Consider the following 19,583-nt stretch of genomic DNA (forward strand, 5'->3'; position numbering starts at 1 on the left):
TCAGATTTTGGAGTCAAAACGCATAGCCGTTGTGTCAAAGACTTTAAGGAAGAATCTTGACTTTGGAACAGACAACTTTGTCTCAAGGATGGTGCCGATGGCTGAGATTAGTTTCTTCTTTACTTCCGAGTTGATGCCTCCCATGGATATCACCTCCCCAAACGCCGCCGGTTCATTATTCCCGTTGAAGCTTATGGGTATAGATCCCTTCAGTAACACCATTACATACTGCATGTATACACAAACCAATGCAGATTAATTTAAACATTTTCTTTAATTGTGGGAGTGTGTGTGCTACAATTCTTACGCCACCCCATTAGGATAAAAGGAAAACAAGACAACCATATTGATAGAAGGTAACACTGAAAAATTTCTTCCCCTTTAAATTAATCATAGGTCGAATTTCAGAGTCTATTCTATTAAATATCCTTCTATGTATTGACATGCATCCCTATGTATCGAGTCCGGATCTTTTCCAATGACATTTACCCATTAGAGTCGATCTCACACCATCCATGGGGTGTGGGGACCAACACCCTTGATCAACTTTGATGGTTAAATGTCATTGGAGAGGATCTGGATTCGTAAGTATCAGTACATATCTATGGTATTTCAATCATAATTCTACTCTCTTGATATCGCTGAATTTTCAAATCTTTGTTTTTCTACATGGCAAACTCTGAGAAAATTGAAACTTGATAGGTGACCAGACAATTGAAGAATCTAAAAACCTGTCCACAAAATAGTGGGCCCATTTGAACTATCATGTGCCAGTTGTGGGCACTTAAAGTGGATGTTTATTAGTAAAGATTTATTTTTTTGGGTGCAAAGATTGATTGCCTGTAAGGGGGCCGAATCTTCGAACAGGCCAAGTTAGAGCCCACAAGGTACCAAATAGGGCCCCAAAGAGTGGCCAACACTTATTTATGGAGAGTGTATGGCTTGCTCCATGCGATTGGGGGATTTTTATCTTACACATGAGGTGCACCACACTTGAGAATTCTACTTTTAAAACATGGGCAGTGTTTGATTTACTGTTGGATTCTCAAGTATGGTGCACTGGACAATACACTGCACTTAAAAGGATAAAAATCTACGATGAGAAAAGGGGTGGATTGCCTCGAACTCGAGATCACAAACCTCAAGCAATCACTACAAGAAATGCCACCGACCGGCTGACGTCTCATTTAATAAAGATTCCTACCATGGGCATGTCACATGTGGGAATTGAATTTCTTATTATAATTATTATTGTAAGAATAAAACGGCCTGTGTAATGAATGCTATACAATAAACTAATAAAAAAATTTCTTCTTAAAAAACTAATATAAAGTTGAAGTGAAAATAAAAAATAAATAAATAACCTTTAAAATTAAGATAAAGGATGGAGAACAATGTAAAGCAGTGTGGATTCAATGTCTTGCATTCCTTTTATGAGTCCAGATCAGCTGGTTCTTATAGGAGAATCATTCTTGTATGCTCTTAGTGAGTGTATTCCATCTGTGCTTCTAATGGCGGCGAGAAAGATAGTGGGGAAGACCAACTTTGTTTCCATAATTGACAATATGATTTATTTGATGAAGATCGAAAACCTAATACGTTGAGATTATCGTAACTCGATCAGCCAGCCATCCCACTCACCTATTCATGTCAAACTTTTAAATTTCGGGTCCAAATTTTTTTTTTTTAGATGAAAATATAATCACACAAACCACACACCAATCCCAAAAGATTAACCGACTTTTGGGAATCCGGGTCTATTTTTGATTCTTAGCAATGTCAAGAAAAAGACTGGTAAACCCAGCCTCCACCCCCTGCCAAAAAATTCTTAATGTGGGAGGAAAGTGTGCGTTTGGGTATTTTAGTGTTTGAGTAATTGACCGGTTAGAAAGAACATCACTGAAAAAAAACATCAAAAGGCACTAGAGACTACAAATCAAAATCTTTTTTATGTGGCTAAATCTATAGTGGTGAAAGTTTGGCATTGTCCCATGACCTGTTTTGAGCCTGAACAAGGCATGGGTTGGGATACTTTGGCTCTAAGTTGAGGGTGGGTCAAGGTTGAAAATTTTTAGTATTGAGTCAAAGTTGGATCGAGTCAAAGTTTAGGTCTCGGGCTGAGCTTGGTCCAATCTTCTTCTTCTCCTTAGCTTGGCCCAAACCCTACATCTCCTAAAGATAATTTTAGGTGATTTACCACTATGACAACCTGAAATCGATTGATTTCATGTAGTTTCACGTATAATAACATATATATAATAGTACTTTAGTGAGAAGGAACTTTTATCATATCTTAATAGCCTATGGTAACTTGGTTAAAATTGATATAGTTTCAAACCATGTATGTGGCTAAAATGCTCTATCCTACATGTCAGCCTAGCGAACATTAAAATTGCGAAACAACTTGTGAACTTATATATCCAAACAAAAAAGAAAGAAACATAGTATCATAGTTGTCACGTTCAAGGCCAATCAGGGTCAACCCGCTTCGCCCTTGAGGGATTAAAAGGTCAAAGTAGTCAGGATTCATATCTACCTTGTGATTTTAGAAACCTAACAAATGATTGTGACATGGAAAATTACCCATCAATTAATTATGCTAATATTTTGTGGTAAATATTTTTGGGCCGACTATAACCATGATTTAAAAGATGGGATTCATGAAGATCTATATTGTATCCATCTAATAGTTTCATACATATTTTTTTTCTTTTTTGAATAAAAATTGAATGAATGGAGATCTATATTTTATTTTAGAAAAAAGAATGATAAAAATACAAATCTCAATTCTTTGCAAGTGAGACACTTCAAATATATATTTTTTTTGGGTAGAAAGAGACACTTCAATTTGACTAACCATATGATTTGAATGCAAGGGCAGTCAATCAAAATGGTTGAATCGGCACTAACCAAAAAATTTTCCACATGAATTATTTATAATAATGATTTATATTTTTATTTTGGAGATTGTTCTTAAGCAAGTGGCATAGAGAGGAGCGTACCAATGAGGTAAGTTAAATGGTTTCCTCTATTTTCTTTTCAAAGCTATTTTTGGCTGTAATGACATGTAACAGTTAGTTAATTTTGGGTGAATGACCTACACCGTGGGGTGAAGGAAAAGTACACCGAGGGTCATAAATATTTCAATTTTTTTCAATACAAAATCGATGATAGCCATGTTCAATTCCCACCCGCCCCCATACCCACTATGCACCATGGACTCATGGTTTGGGATATCGGTATCTTATCACCTGTATCGGTTTTATGGGTCACCGATCCCAATAGCATGTCGATATTGCATCCTTGGAGAACGATACAATAAGGGATAAATCAATAAAAGAATCCATTCTTTAAACAAAAAATCAAGGGTAAACTTGTCTGATACAGTTGATCTATGTCGATATTGTCTTGGTTTTACAGGTGACCAATATCCAATCCCATACCATACACTAACATGGAGGATGCAAGGAGGATGCATTAACCACCCTACCCCTGCTGGAACTCTCTATTCGGGTGGGGTCCATCCCCTGTATAGAGGGACTAGGGAACTGGGCCGGGAAGGGAACCGGCCGAGGAGATAATTTTTCCCCCCATGGAGCCATTCATGAGCAGCTAACTCCTGAAGTGATAGGTTTATCCGGACAGTCTTAATCTTAACACAGAAAATGAAGGTCCCCTCACTCCGATCCAGATCGAATTTGTATCCTATGTAGTTATTGCACGGTGGAGTACTGCATCGTGCAGCGGTTGCAGAGGCCATGTGCATCATGTGGGATCTGCTATGCCACATGGCCTCTATTGCATCGCACGATGCAGTACTGCACCGTACAGTTACAGGAGAGGATAACGAATCAACCCTCCTGATCCTATCCCTTAGCCATATCTTACGCTGGCTTGCTACCATGTGATGTAAAATTTTTTGTCGTCTTCTCCTCCACCTCCATCTCCCTCTCTCTCTTCTGCAACTCTCCACCTACTAGTGGGGCGGGTTGAGCAAGGAAGAGAAAGAAGAAATGGTGAGATAGTTCTCGAGATATCCGTCGGTGGTGACAGAGATGATGATGAAGGAGGGAGTGGAGAAAAGAGGTAAGACTTGGCTGGAGTGGTGGACCATGACAACTATGCAAACACCACCACAAAAGAAGCGTAACACCCACCACCTCACCTCACCTCACCTCTCCTCACTCCTTTCTCCCTCCCCCACCAGTAAACCGACCTTTCATACCAAGAAAAGCTATAATAGATGATCTAAACTGTTCCATTGATTGACAGCATAAGGATAACTCTGAAACATAAATTAGAATATGAAATAATTACTACTGTTATGAAGAAGAATAAATTTTTTTTTTTTTTTTTTTTGCGTTCTATATATTTGATATATAGAAGATCAAAAAAGATAGATCAGAATCCATCTTCTATGTTTGGGTTTGATTTGGTTGATTTTGGTCAAGTTCTAGAAATCTGAAATGGGGTTATCCTAAAATAATAACCTAAAAAGACAAGAAAACAAAAGCTGTTTATCTTCTAAAGTTTTTAAGTGGTAAATCTGTGTTAAGAAGAAGAGAGGACTTACAGACTCTGGTCTTCCAATGATATTAGCGATGGCTTTAATGGCTTCAGAGAAGATAGGAGAGGTGTCGACTCCATCGAGGCTCACGTTGGTGGAGAGGTTCAGACAAGGCATCTTTTGAATATTGCTCTTCTCGATGATCGATCTCCAAGAAGAAGAAGTAAGTAATACTATATATAAATAATGGTGAGGAGCCCGGGAGAGAAGAAGAAGAAGAAGAAACAAGGAACTTTTGTTGAAACTTCATTTGAATGGACTCGAAAGTTATTAATTAAGCCAACTGTCCCTATTTGGGTTTTTGTGGAATTATGATTAGACCAAGCAGCCCCTTAATGATGACAATTGATTGTAGCTTATTTGAAAATTGATCTTGACATGTTACCCTCCCTTGTTCGGCAGGGAGAGATTTTTTATTATTATTATTTTTTGAATAAATAAAGATTTATTTATAAGAATGTATAGTACATAAGGAATCCGAATTACAAGTTTCTAGAAGTCAAGGAGTGGAAATTGGTCAATCAGTCCTACACGTTAAAGACCAGATCCTCTTAGCAAGGGAGTCAATTAAACTATTTCAAATTCGATGCCGAATAAATGATATTCTGGATAATAGGGATCACCATATTTGGTGGATCGGTTTGGTCACCGATGAGAAGTGAAATCAGTACTTTATTGTCGGATTCTACAATTAAGTAATCCAAACTCCAAACTATTTTTAATAGCTTGAAAGATGTTTGCCCGAATTGTCATTGCTTCACCAATGAGAATAGTTACAAACATAGTTGGTTTAAAAGTAGCATGTATTTGTCTGCCACTATTGTCTGTGACAAAAAATAAACCCAAGACCTCCATTAGACCTATTACATTGTAGAAAGCTCCCATAATAATTCTTGTGGTGGAGTGTGAGTAATTGGGTGATACATGGTTAGAGGGATGCATCAATCTCGAAATTCATTGAATGCCTTTTGAAAACGGAATCATTATGCACCCATCAGATCTACCAAATAAGAGAGAGAGAGAGAGAGAGAGAGGTAGGTAGTGGGTTACTGCAAATGAGAGAGAGAATGAGTAGAATCTATATGTTAGCCTAAGGGGTTGTAAATAAACTTCACATAACTTATGTGAAGATTCACCAGACTCCCTCCACCTATTCCACTTACTGTCATTTATAGGATGAAGAGGGATATTTATGAAAGCAAAATGGATAAGTGTTAGCATCTTAAACATACATGTAGGTGAACATACATGCAGAGGAACTGAACTCATTCTCTTCGCCTTTGGAGTTTATAGACTCTAAAAGTAATGTCGAGGCAATGTCAGCCTTTGTACAATATAATACGAGAGGAGTTTACATCCATAGCTAGGGTCATAAATCTCCTCCCCTATTGCATCAAAGGTCAACATTGTGCAACAATTTATCACTTTCGAATCATGCATATAAACTCTTCCCCTATTATACAAAGGTCGACACTGTTCCAAGAGTCCCATCCAACTGCAATGGAGATATATAGGGAATATTTTCACTCTTCACTATGTTTTTGTGGAGAAAGACCTTATGTGTATGTTTGGTGGTCTAAAAACCTAGAATTAGGTAAATAGTCATATTTCCCCTTAAAAACCTCTATGTATTTGTCAGCCAAACATAGCTTAGAGTATTTGGAGGCTTCGGTAATGTGGGCCAGCTGGTCAGTCCCCTATTTTTTTTGGTAAAAGCTGGTCAGTTCCCTAACATGTGATATTTATGTGTAGGAAAGCAATAAGCATATATATAAAGTACAAATATGGATACCACAATGGAAAAGGGTGATGGATAAAAAATGGTATGAACCTATCTACTTGTCCAATATATTTGTCCTTAGGCAACGCAAAAGCATTCAACCTCATTGTCAATGAAGAAAACGATAAACAAGGGGTTACATTTTGTTGTCACCAAAATTGATGTGTCTTGTTTAAATATTTTTATTTTTATATTAAATAAGGGTAAGAGATTGTTGTTTGGTTATGTAGGTGCTGTATCAATGCGATGGCTAATGAAAGTATATAGGGGTATTAATACGGATGCTATTTTTAATTTTACGAGTAATTGAATGATAATTCTGTATATTCTTGTATGTGAGCGCAAAAACCATGTGACCAAGCAACGTTCTTTTTCTAATTAAAAAATATTTGGAAAAAAAACAAGGATCAATCGAAAAATGCTTACTTCATTTGGTGACAACAAGATGCATCTATAAAAAATAATCTATTATATTATTAAAGGGTGAAAAAAGTAAAAAAAATTTCCCACAAATTTTACTTACAACAAGATTTTTCGTGCATCTTGTTGTCATCAAATGGTGAAGTGAGAAGCATAGTTGAAAATTTGGGTTTTTACTGGGTCGGGTCTCTCAAGTCTAGTAAAAATTTTGAAAAACTTGATCAAGAGTCGTGTAGATTAGGTCATGATAAAAAACGAGTCAAATAAGACTTAGTATTTTTACCCGAGTCATGACAAATTTGGTGAGTTTAGTCGTTTTTGAAAACAAAAAAACATAAAGCCAAGATTCACATGCAAACTGAGTTGAGTAAAATAGTATATCTATATTCTAAAACAATAAGAAACCCTCAAGTCCTCGTCTCCCTTCCCTTGTTCAATAGTATAAATTCAAAAATACATTGATATGTGATTCCTTGATTTCCCCCTCTAGTTTTCTCATAATTTTTCTGAATTTTTTTTTACTAATTTATACATATTTCTTGCATTAAAAATAACAACATTAAAAAAATTGACTTTCCTTGATCGGATTTGACATGGCAGTTTTTTCCAAAAAAATGAATTGAGTCCAAAAACATGATTTTCCAATGATGGTGAAAAGTTGAAACCTTCTCTTGATTGTCCTTTTTCTTATTCTCATTATTTAAAAAAAGAATAAAAAAGGATTTTTAAAATAATTTAAATCTAAAGTGATCATTAAAAAATTATAGATAAATGACACCTAGGATACCCAATTTGGTGAATCTGTATATTGGATATCAAACGATTGATAAAATTATATTTAAGGTACCATTATTCAGAATTCTAATTATACCCCACCACAATCATACATACTCCATCACCACTGCAGCAGTGGCCGCCACTATCACCACCCCTCCCTCTCCTCTCCCCTTGCAAACCCGCCCTACCATGCTTTCCCGCACCCAATTCACCCCCTCTGTCTTCAAACCCCACCCCACACCCTTGTCTTCCCCATGCAACCACCTGATGAGGCATAAAACACCCCACCTATCAGAGGCTGCCACGTGGCCGACCCGACCTCAGTCCGAGAACCGAGTGGGCCGAGCAGGAAATGGGGCCGACCCCATATCCGATAAGTCACCTGACAAAGCCTGGTTTGAGCGAGCTGGCCGGTAGCTGAGGCCGAGATTATACGAGTCAGCCAGACTCCTAGCCGACCTCATGGCCGAGATCGACCTCCTCCCGGGCCGACCTCCATTGCCGACCCCACGGGCCGACCTCGTAGGCCGAGCCCTCCTCCATGGAGGCACTCATAGCACCCCACCGGGGATCTCTGGGCCACGTCAGCACATCCCGAGAATCACGGGATAAGGACCGAGCCACGATCCCAGCGCAACACGGAATCACACTCTACATGGACTCTTACCTTAATAAGAGTCCGACCCCGAAAAATAACTCTCCACTCCGCTCTCACGCGAGAGAACCTTCCGAAAGAAGGACTCCGCCATACTAGGACTCTCCCTGCCGTCTCATCTCCTCCTTACTCTATAAATACCGTATGGAGCTCTATTCGGATCTTGCTTTTTAATAGGCAGATTACTGTCGTGTTGAAGACCCGACTTGAGCATCGGAGAGTCCTAGGCCGAGCCACACCGGCCCTCTTGCGCTCATTGTTTGGTTTTTGCAGTTCATCCAGCGAACCAACTACCTGGGAGGTTTTCACACGCAATGTATTTGGCGCCGTCGTGGGAACGACATCGCAAGCATCGTCGTTTCGCCAATTCCTAGAACAATAATAATGGTGCATACGAGGTCAGTGGCAAGCATGGCTCTACTTCCCGACGGAGGAGCCGCAACCCGTTGTGCCGATGAGACGATCACCGCCCGAAGCCTCTCTGCAGGGGATAAACAGAAGACCCCCTAGAGCGGTGGTGCGCAGCCCATCACGGCACCATTCCACCTCCGTAAAGCGGGAATGGAGGAGGTGCACTAACCACGGCCGCGGCTAGCGGCAGTGTGCCAAGCCAAGTTTGGACGGGAATGTCTTACCCGCACCGCCACCCTTGCCGGAGAGTTTGGACCCGAAGCCCCGGCAAATAATCGACAAAGTTATGGATTTGCACTGCAGATGCTCCACACCAACGAGATGTGCGCGCCTTCATGAACCGGATGGCCCGAGGCGGGCCGATGGGTCACCGCCCGCCGCGGTCCCTCCACTCCGCCCGCGCCGAAAGAAACTTGCAAGCAAAATGGTGGTGGCGTAAGGCCGAGCCGAGTCGGGCAGCGCCTCGCACCCGTCTCGCCGAAGACTTCCACCTCCGCGCCCCAAGAGAGGCGCTCGACTGTGGTGAACAAGAACATCGCCAAAGCCCGCGAACAGGGCAGGAAATTGAACCAGTCGGCTCTGTAGCAAGGAGGTCGGTATTTTCTGGACGGATCGGGGAGGACGAACCGCAGAGGATATTCCGAGAACAAAGGAAAGACCCGGTTGAAAGGTGCGCACCGAGACACGGACAAGGATCGCGCCATACTCCCGCCGCCGAGCTCACCTCCCGAGAAGAACAACGGGGAGCCCCGAGGGTCCAACTTCCAAGAAGAAAAAGAACAAGGAAGGATGGTGAGGACCGAGCTGACCAGAATGGCCGACTACAGCTGGACGACCGACCATATCAATCCCGGGCCGAGGAGCCGGTTGGCCGAGCACCTGAAACCGAGCTGGAGAAGCGGCTACGAGATTTGGCCGAGCAAGTGGAGGGGTTGAAGAAACAAGCGACCCCGGATGCCTACTCTTTGGTCGGGCGTCACCCTTATCCTCCCGAGATCATGACCGCGCCGCTACCACACGGTTTCAAACCTCCCCCGTTCGACAGGTATGACGGGACGACCGACCCAACAGATCACATCAACTACTTTAATGCGATGATGACCATGTACGGGGGTACCGAGATCGTTTCTTGCCGAGCCTTCCCTGCATCCCTCAAGGGCGCGGCGACCTCATGGTTTTCCTGGTTGCCGCCGAATTCCATAAAAAGCTTCGCTCAACTCTGTCGAGCCTTTATCACGCGCTTCCAGAGTAGTATGAAACATAAGAAAACCACGGTCAACCTCCTCAGAGTGAAGCAAAGGCCCGACGAGTCGATCCGAGCATTCGTCTCCCGCTTCAACAAGGAATCCTTAGATATCAAGGATTTGGATGAGGCCACGGCCCATACGGCTATGAGCAACGGATTGGCCGACATGGACCTTATCAAGGACTTGGCCCGGAAGCCGACAAGAAACCTGGCCGAGCTCTTGGAGAGGTGCAACGAGTTCGCAAATATGGCCGAGGTCCTCCAAGCCCGGAAGGGCAACGAAGGTCGTATCGACAAGAAAAGGCCGACAAATGACGACCGAAGAGAAGACAAAAGGCCAAGGACGGATCGCCGAGCTGGCTGTGTCGGATCGAGCTCTGAGCCCCGACTACACGCCATTGAATGCATCTCGCAAGGAGATCCTGATGCAAATACAAGATGGGGGGTACATCCGCCGACCCTGACCGATGCAAGCGGGGTCATCTCGGAATCCCAACAAATATTGCCAATTCCACAAGGACATCGGTCACGACACCGAAGATTGTTATCAGTTGAAAAGAGAAATCGAAGAGCTGATAAAAGCGGGCCACTTGAAGCGATATGTCAAAGGAGGCTGAGAAGATCGTGGAGGTCGGCGGCCTGATGACCGAGATCAAAAAAGAGCCGAGCCTAAGGCCGAAAATAGGCGAGTTGAAAGAGACGATGACAAGGTCCGAGCCGAGAAGAAGGAGGACGGATCCGGGCCGAGCAATGACAAGGGAGCCCCCATATACACTATCCTCGGGGGGCCCGGGCAAGAGAGTACTAGAAAGGCTAAGGCAAACGCCGCTCGTCGGAGTAGCCGAGATGCCCGCCAAGAAACTCAAGCCGGCGGTGACGATCTCCTTCACTAAGCCGACCTCGAAGGTATAAGTTTACCTCATGACGATGCTTTAGTGGTGCGGTAGAAATTGCGAATGCACCCGCATACACCGTGTATTGGTCGATACCGGCGCATCCGTGGACCTTATGTCATTGGAAGCGCATCGACAATTTGGCTTCGCGACGAAGCGCTTAAGCCCGAAGGAACCTTGCTTCACGGGTTCTCGGGAGCGGCCGCGACTATCAAGGGCTCGATCGATCTACTAGTCACAATTGGGCAAGCTCCCTGCCAGGCGACGATCCAAGTCAAATTCATGGTGGTACAGTCGGTAATGGCTTTCAACGCCATACTCGGCCGTCCGTCATTGACCGCCCTCCAAGCCATCATCTCCCCGACTCACTTAAAGATGAAGTTCCCCACCGAGAACGGTGTCGGCGAGGTCCGAGGCGACCAAAAGAAGGCACGAGAGTGCTACGCTACCTTCGTCAAGCAAAACAAGGGTAATATTCGAGGAATGGCCATGTGCGTCGAACATCTCCCCGAGGATCAGCGGGATGAGCTTATCGAGAGAAGAGGGCGACCCGTGGAAGACCTGACCCCACTTCATCTCAGCTAAGATGACCCAGCCAAGGTGGTCCAACTCGGATCACTACTAAATAAAGATCAAAGAAGGCGGCTCGGAGTTTTCTTAAAAGCGAATGCCGATGTCTTCGCCTGGTCGGCCCCGACATGTCGGGCATACCGGACATATAGCCGAGCACCGACTCCATGTGGATCCGGTCGGAAACCAATCCAGTAAGAGAAGGAACTACGCACTTGATCGGCAAACCGCAATCAAAGAAGAGGTGGAGAAGCTTCGCCGATCAGGATTCATCCGAGAAGAGAAATTCCCGACCTGGTTGGCTAACGTCGTCATGGTCCCTAAACCGAACGGGAAGTGGAGAATGTGTGTCGACTACACCGACCTCAACAAGGCCTGCCCAAAAGATGAGTACCCACTACCTCGGATCGACCTCTTGATCGACGCCACGGCAGGTCATGAGATGCTGAGTTTCATGGATGTGTACTCCGGCTACAACCAAATCATGATGCATGAGGAGGACGAGTCGTACACGGCCTTCCGAACTGACCAAGAGAATTTCTGCTACAAGGTCATGCCGTTCGGATTGAAGAATGCCGGAGCGACATACCAGCGCCTCGTGAACTATATATTCCGCGAGCAGATCGGAAAGAACATGGAAGTCTACGTGGACGACATGTTGGTGAAAAGTTTGAAGGCCGAGCACCACTTGGCCGACCTGGAAGAAGCCTTCGGCGTATTGAGGAAGAACCAGATGAAGCTGAATCCCGCCAAGTGTGCATTCGGCGTAACCTCGGGAAAGTTCCTCGGCTTCATGGTCTCTGTCAGAGGCATCGAAGCCAATCCGGCAAAAATCAGAGCCATCCAAGAGATGAGTCCTCCAAGGACAATCCGAGAAGTACAAAGGCTAAACGGACGTGTGGCGGCGTTGGCGCGATTCATGTCGAGATCGGGCGACAAGTGCCTACCGTTCTTTAAGGCCCTAAAGAATATCCGGAACCCAAAAGATTTTATCTGGTCATCCGAATGCCAAGAAGCTTTTGAAGAGCCCAAGAAATATTTGGAGAACCCGCCTCTTCTCAGCCGACCTGAACCAAAAGAGGAACTTCAAGTCTACTTAGCCGCCACTCCCGTAGCGGTCAGTGCGGTGTTGATCAGGGAAGAGAGTCGAACTCAAAGGCCGATATACTATATCAGCCACATTCTTGTTGATGCCGAGACAAGGTATTCCGGGTTCGAGAAAGTAGCATTCGCCCTAATCACGGCTGCAAGGAAACTAAGGCCGTACTTCCAAGCCCATCCGATCGTGGTACTGGCCGACCAGCCACTCAAAAAGATATTACACAAACCCGACGTTTCGGGACGGCTGATTTCCTGGGCAGTTGAGCTAAGTGAATACGATATAAGCTATCGACCGAGGACGGCAATAAAAGGACAAGCCCTGGCCGACTTCATCGCCGAATGCACGGGGCCCGAGCATGAGGTTGGAGAAGAAAAGACAGTCGAGGAGGTCGGGGCTACGGCCGACCCGACTTGGACCATGAATGTTGACGGCTCAAGCAACTCCGGAGGAAGCGGGGCCGGCCTAATACTTGTAAGCCCCGAAGGCTTTCTGGTCCAATATGCCCTAAGGTTCAAGTTTTCCGCCTCAAACAATGAGGCTGAGTATGAAGCCCTTCTAGCTGGACTTCGAGTCAGCAAAGCTATGGGCATAAAGCGGTTGAAGGTGCGAGGAGACTCCCAACTCGTGGTCAACCAGGTCAACGGAGACTACGAGGCAAAAGACGAAAGGATGATAGCATACCTGGGTCGAGCCCGAGATCTGATCTCCGAGCTCGAACACTTCGAGATGACTCGAATACCGAGACAAGAGAATGCCGCGGTGGACTCCTTATCTAGGTTGGCCGAGGCTGACCTCCAATATCTGAGCCGGTCAGTATACATAGAAATATTGGAGAAACCATCCTTACAAGAAGAAAGCATAAAGCACATTGAACAGGATGGGCCGACCTGGTTGGACCCCATTGTCAACTACTTGGAAAATGACCTGCTCCCGGGGAATCGAGAAGAAGCAAGGAAGGTCAAGATCCGATCTTCCAAGTACTCAATGATCGACTGAGTACTCTACAAAAGGGCAATCTCGGCCCCTCTTCTCCGATGTCTGGGACCGAAGGGGGCCGAGTATGCTTTAGCCGAGGTGCATGAGGGAATATGCGGGAGTCACATGGGCGGCCGAGCTCTTGCATACAAGATACTTCGGCAAGGATTCTATTGGCCAAGAATGCAAGAAGAGGCCATGAAATACGTGAAGACGTGTGAGAAGTGCCAACTGTTCGCCCCAATCCCAAGCCGACCAGCAACAAAATTAACCTCAATGCTGAGCCCAATCCCATTCGCTATGTGGGGAATGGACATTCTTGGAGATTTCACCCCGGCATCGGGAAACAGAAAATACGTAGTAGTAGCGATCGATTACTTCACCAAGTGGGTCGAGGCCGAGCCTCTTGCCACCATCACTGAGAAGAACATGGAAAAATTTTTCCGAGATAAGGTCATCTACCGGTTCGGGCTACTGAAAGTTCTCATCACCGATAATGGCGCGCAATTCAACAACCCGGCCTTCCGAGAATTTTGCGAGCACTTCCACATTGACTTCCGACCCATCTCGGTAGCTCATCCACAAGCAAATGGACAAGTAGAAGTGTCCAACCGAACATTACTTGCCGGCATTAAGAGGAGGTTGGATGAGGCCAAGGGGAGATGGGTGGAAGAACTCCCAAGCGTCCTATGGGCATATCGGACGACTGTAAGAACTCCAACCGGGGAGAGTCCATTTCGCCTCGCTTATGGGACCGAAGCCCTCGCACCGGTTGAAGTTGTGGCTTCATCATACCGAGTGCTCAACTTCGATGAGAAGACCTATGAAGATGGGCTGCGAGCCAATCTGGACTTCCTCGATGAAGTCCGAGAAAATGCCCTACTCCGAAACGCGGCGTACCAACAGAAGACGGCAAGCTACTATGATTCAAGAGTCAAAGAGAGGCATTTTCGTCAAGGGGACCTTGTTCTCAGAAAACTCAGCGCATCCCAGCCGAGGCAACAAGGAAAATTAGCACCAAACTGGGAAGGCCCGTACATAGTCTCCAAGCAAATTCGCCCTGGCACATATCGCTTGCAGACTCCGGGGGGCAAGAAGGTACCGAGACCTTGGAACTTGGAAAATTTGAAAAAGTTTTTTCAATAATTGAACATGTTTGTATTCGGTTTCAGTTCCGACATTTGATTCAATAAAGTCTTTTCTCCAACACTCAATGTATTGGCAAGCTCCCAAGTCGAAGTCATAAGACCGGTCCTCATAGACCAGGCCGACATCAAAGACCGACCCTCATAGGTCCGGCAGCCAAGTCATAAGACCGGTCCTCATAGACCAAAGCCGACATCAAAGACCGACCCTCCTAGGTCGGGCAACCGAAGTCATAAGACCGGTCCTCATGGACCAGGCCGACATCAAAGACCGACCCTCATAGGTCGGCAGCCAAGTCATAAGACCGGTCCTCATAGACCAGGCCGACATCAAAGACCGACCCTCATAGGTCGGCAGCCAAGTCATAAGACCGGTCCTCATAGACCAGGCCGACATCAAAGACCGACCCTCCTAGGTCGGCAACGAAGTCATAAGACCGGTCCTCATAGACCAGGCCGACATCCAAGACCGACCCTCATAGGTCGGCAGCCAAGTCATAAGATCGGTCCTCATAGACCAGGCCGACATCAAAAACCGATACTCGTAGCTCGTCAGCCAAGTCGTAAGACCTGTCCAAATAGACATGGCCGACCTCTCAAGGGCCGACATTCCTATTTGGCCGAGCCTAACGAAGTACTAAACCACGCTAAGGCATTAGGCTCGGCCAAGAAGGATATTTGGCCACGCGTGCGCTTATATGATAGCCTCTCCAATCGGATCAAGGGAAAGGCGAATTAACAACCAAAGCGAAGATCGCATTGACCGCCGACAACGTTGGGCATGGATAAAAAGAGACGAGTTCCTAGGCTCGGTTAGTGAAACGACTCGGCAGCTTGGCCACAAACAAAACAGTATACGCAAGGAAAAGAATGCTGAGGGCGCCGAGTTCAAATACTTAGTCAAATTTTGACAAAAATAAGTTGTTTTATTCATTGTAAGCCGACTGATCGGCACGGTTACAAAAAGGGCAGCTCGACCCCACACACACACCCAAAAAAAAAAAAAAAAAATTTACATCTCCGCCTCCTCGGCGTGGGACTTGGAGGCACCCTGAGGCGTCCACGGTGTTGGGCTCGGCAGCAGGTCTTGAGGTCCAGCTCCCGAGGGACGACGTCGGCTGAAGCAGGTGCCTCCGGGCTGAGCTTGGGTGACCTCGGCTCCCTCCTCATCTCCCATCTCCCCGCAAAAGTAGTCGCATCATCGTCAAAGCGGGAGAGATTGAGATCGAGATACGCTGCCTTGATCTCGGCCAAAAGCTCACTCGGCCTGCTTCAAAACCTTCGACGAAGGGAGGCTTCCCGATCTCGTGGCGGATATCGGCGCACTCCTCCGATTGGAGATAGTCGCTAATCGCCGCGCTCCGAGCCGTGGCCAGATCTTCCTTGGCCTTCTCCTTCACCTCGGCGAGCCGAGCTGCAGAGCCGGACCTTCTCTCTCTGCTCGCCACCTCGGCCGAGAGCTCTCCACTTAGGCCTCAGCAGCGGTGAGCTTCTCTTGGGTCTCCCGACGCCTCTGAACGGCATCCTGGGCGTCCTGATAAGCCTTCTTGCACTGGACGTCCAAGGAATAGTTCTCGGTCAGGAGCCGCTCGAAGCGGAGCATGCTCTCCACTGCTTTGGCGAACCCCTACAAAAAAGCATGAGAACAAAAAATCAGGATAAACTACACATATCAGATCATAGGCAAGAGCCGACAAGGAAACTTACCATGTTGAAGTCTTGAAATAGGGTGGAGAGAAGCTCAGGGTCGGACAGCGCCTCCAGCTTCTCCTTGTCGACTGGGAGCCGACCTGCATCCAGCCATTCCTTGGCGTGAGCGGCCGACGTCAAGGCCGAGTCCCCCGGGAAGAGGCGCCAGGTCGGCCTCACAGGGACGTTGTTGGCCGAAGCCCTCCCCAGGACGTATCGGGAGATGTTGGTGGGAGAGGCCACGGGCGGAAGGCCGCCACTCGTCAGGTTAACCGAGAGCTTTTGGCGTTTGATGTCTCTTGGCGGGCTCCTCTCGCCTTTTCGGCCTTTCCCCTTCCTCGGAGACCCGGCTTGACCCGTGTTCTTCTCGGCCTCCAGACCGACCACCGCGTCCGATGGTCCCAGCATCACCCCCTTTCCCTTGGAGGCCTTGGAGGACTAGCCCCGGGGTCTCTTCTCGGCATTCTTCTTCTTCCTATCCGCGATAATCTCGGCCCTCAGCCGAGCTGTGTCCATTGGAGGAATGTGGCCGACCACTGCAAGAGAAACCGAAAACATAGGAAACAAGTCAGAAAAGGAAAAGAAAACTAAGTTAAGGGGTCGGCTCGGATAACTGAGATAAGCTCGGCAAGGGTTCCTACCAGGGGTCATATGCCAACTCGAAGAAACCCCTCGTCCCGGCCTGGAGAACATCGAAGGGCGGACGCCGGGGATCAGTCGAGCGAGGTCATCTCGTTCTCGGTCAGGGGTAGTACTCTATTTACATAGTTCAGATTCATCTCCTTCTACTCGGTTTGGAGAGGGCTGTTGGGAATGGAAGCGAAGAAAAAACGGGGCTTCCAATACTTGTTGAAGGTTGGCGTGCCGACCAAAAACTTGTGACCGCCTAGAGCCGCACTCTTCCCTGATCGGCGGCAGAAATAATACCACCCCTTCTCGGGAGACTTCTTCAGGAAGAAGAGCCGAGAGAAAAGCGCCACGCTCGCACCTCGGCCCATCTCGCAAAACAGGGCGTAGAAGCCATAGACGGCCAGCCAGGAGTTCGGCACCAGCTGACCAGGAGACAGGTGGAAGTGGTCCAAGATCTGGTCCACCAGGCAGAGAACGGGGAGCCGAAACGCATACTTGAAGGGCGTCTCGCACAGAGCCACCTGGCGGGCCTGATGAAGCGTGCCATCTCCCAGGATTAGGAACTCGGAGCTGAATGTCCTCGGGGATGGCGTAGGTCGTCCTCAGATAGTCGAGGTCGGCCTCCGTGATTGTGCTCGGAACGGTGCCGACACTGCCTTCCTCGGGCTCAGGGGCGTCGGTGGACGAGCTTACCGAGCCAACCCCCATCTCGGACGAATCTCCTCGCTTGATTCCTCATCTCGATGAGGACGACCGGAGTTCTCGGCCCGACCGCGATCGTGGATTGGGCCGCGTGGTCAAACTCCATGGGTAACGGGGCTCGGCCACCTCGGCCCGACGAAGCTCCACTACATCGGGCTCGTCCGAGGTCGAGCCCAACAGTCTATGGTGGGAGAGCGGACGGGGAGTTCTCGGCTCGGACTCGCGCCCTCGCTGCGCCCGGCGAGCAGGTTCGCCCATAGGACTACTACCAATCGACATATCTCGGGCGGAGAAGACTTACCTGGTTGAAGAAGAGTCGTGAGCCGAACGAAACGACGGCGAGTCGAGCACGAACGAAGCTTAGAGTCGATCACGAGCAGTGCAAACGACGAGATCTCGCCGAGTTGGACGGTTCCAAACTTGCCGAGAAGTCAATAACTTAGAGCATGAAGAATGAATAGTTAGGAGTCGCCTATTTATAATCCTTGGGTTTCATCGATCCAACGGCCGCGACTGTGAGCTCATGATCCAACGGCCTGCATCGAAGGACGTTCGAATTCCCGAGCCCGCCATAATGACTCTGCGAGCGTGGCACGGACACCCAACCGTCGATCGTGCAACGTCAAATCCGCGACAATAAATAATCTCGCCCAACCGCAAGAATCTTCCCGACAAGGGCCCAGGAAATTTCACTCATCAACGCCGAGCCGACACCGATGAGTGGGGGGCTCGTGATGAGGCATAAAACACCCCACCTATCGAGGCTGCCACGTGGCCGACCCGACCTCACCCGAGAACCGAGTGGGCCGAGCAGGATATGGGGCCGACCCATATCCGATAAGTCACCCGACAAAGCCTGGTTTGAGCGAGCTGGCGGTAGCCGAGGCCGAGATTATAAGAGTCGCCTGACTCCTAGCCGACCTCATGGCCGAGATCGACCTCCTCCCGGCCGACCTCCATTGCCGACCCCACGGGCCGACCTCGTAGGCCGAGCCCTCCTCCATGGAGGCACTCATAGCACCCCACCGGGGATCTCCGGGCCACGTCAGCACATCCCGAGAATCACGGGATAAGGACCGAGCCACGATCCCAGCGCAACACGGAATCACACTCTACATGGACTCTTACCTTAATAAGAGTCCGACCCCGAAAATAACTCTCCACTCCGCTCTACGCGAGAGAACCTTCCGAAAGAAGGACTCCTGCCATACTAGGACTCTCCCAGCCGTCTCATCTCCTCCTTACTCTATAAATACCCAGGTATGGAGCTCTATTCGGGATCTTGCTTTTTAATAGGCAGTTACGCTGTCGCGTTGAAGACCTGACTTGAGCATCGGAGAGTCCTAGGCCGGAGCCACACCGGCCCTCTTGCGCTCATTGTTTGGTTTTTGCAGGTTCATCCACGGGCGAACCAACTACCGGAGGTTTTCACACGCAACACCACCCCCACCGCACCTTGTTGGAATGTAATGCTCAGAATCTTCCTCAGTGGGATGTAATTGTTGTAAAACGGATCATTCCCTAGCTAATTTATGAGCAATTCAGTTTTTGGGTTCTCATCAGTAGTGACGTTTCAGGGGAAGGAGGTATACAGGAGTGGTAGGGCAGGGGTAAAATTGGGATTCTGAAAATATAAGGAACCTCAATCTTAATATGGTGAAACGTAAGGTACTTCCAACATCCTGTTATGTGACATGAGGGACCCCATATGATAAGATTCCAAACCTTGGATACCTAATGTGTAATTTCACTAAACGTTTGATACCCTAGATGTCATTTACTAAAAAATTATTAAAACTGCATATTTTTTTGAATAGACATATGAAATGATATATATTACATGGGTAAAAAAAGTAGGGTTACTATTTTTGTTTTTATCTGTAAACGATAATTCAGAAGTTCAAATTTCAAATAATTTGATAGAGTCAATACCCGTTGGGTTAGTTCCATCATCTAAGGAATTTCAAAATCCTAAATAGTAGGAAGAGTTGTGATCGACTAAAACTCTATCCATGTAACTG

At 47.1% G+C, this 19,583-nt stretch overlaps 1 protein-coding gene across 2 annotated transcripts in view; it reads right to left on the reverse strand.

The window, feature by feature from the left end:
• Nucleotides 1-19,583, reverse strand: part of LOC122652253 (macrophage migration inhibitory factor homolog) — a 20,998-nt gene continuing 1,415 nt past the window's right edge. Inside the window, exons 2-5 of one of the 2 annotated variants that reach the window (XM_043845944.1) lie at nucleotides 13,142-13,151; nucleotides 7,433-7,437; nucleotides 4,574-4,702; nucleotides 1-228 (exon numbers count right to left, since the gene is read on the reverse strand). In XM_043845944.1, the coding sequence (XP_043701879.1) occupies nucleotides 1-228; nucleotides 4,574-4,684 (339 nt within the window). In that variant the 5' untranslated portion in view covers nucleotides 4,685-4,702; nucleotides 7,433-7,437; nucleotides 13,142-13,151. Of the gene's footprint in view, nucleotides 229-4,573; nucleotides 4,703-7,432; nucleotides 7,438-13,141; nucleotides 13,152-15,969; nucleotides 15,979-19,583 lie in introns of those variants that run through there. The other variant, XM_043845943.1, reaches the window with a different exon arrangement.

Source organism: Telopea speciosissima, chromosome 2 (assembly GCF_018873765.1).
Source record: "Telopea speciosissima isolate NSW1024214 ecotype Mountain lineage chromosome 2, Tspe_v1, whole genome shotgun sequence".
NCBI classification, from domain to species: Eukaryota; Viridiplantae; Streptophyta; class Magnoliopsida; order Proteales; family Proteaceae; genus Telopea; species Telopea speciosissima.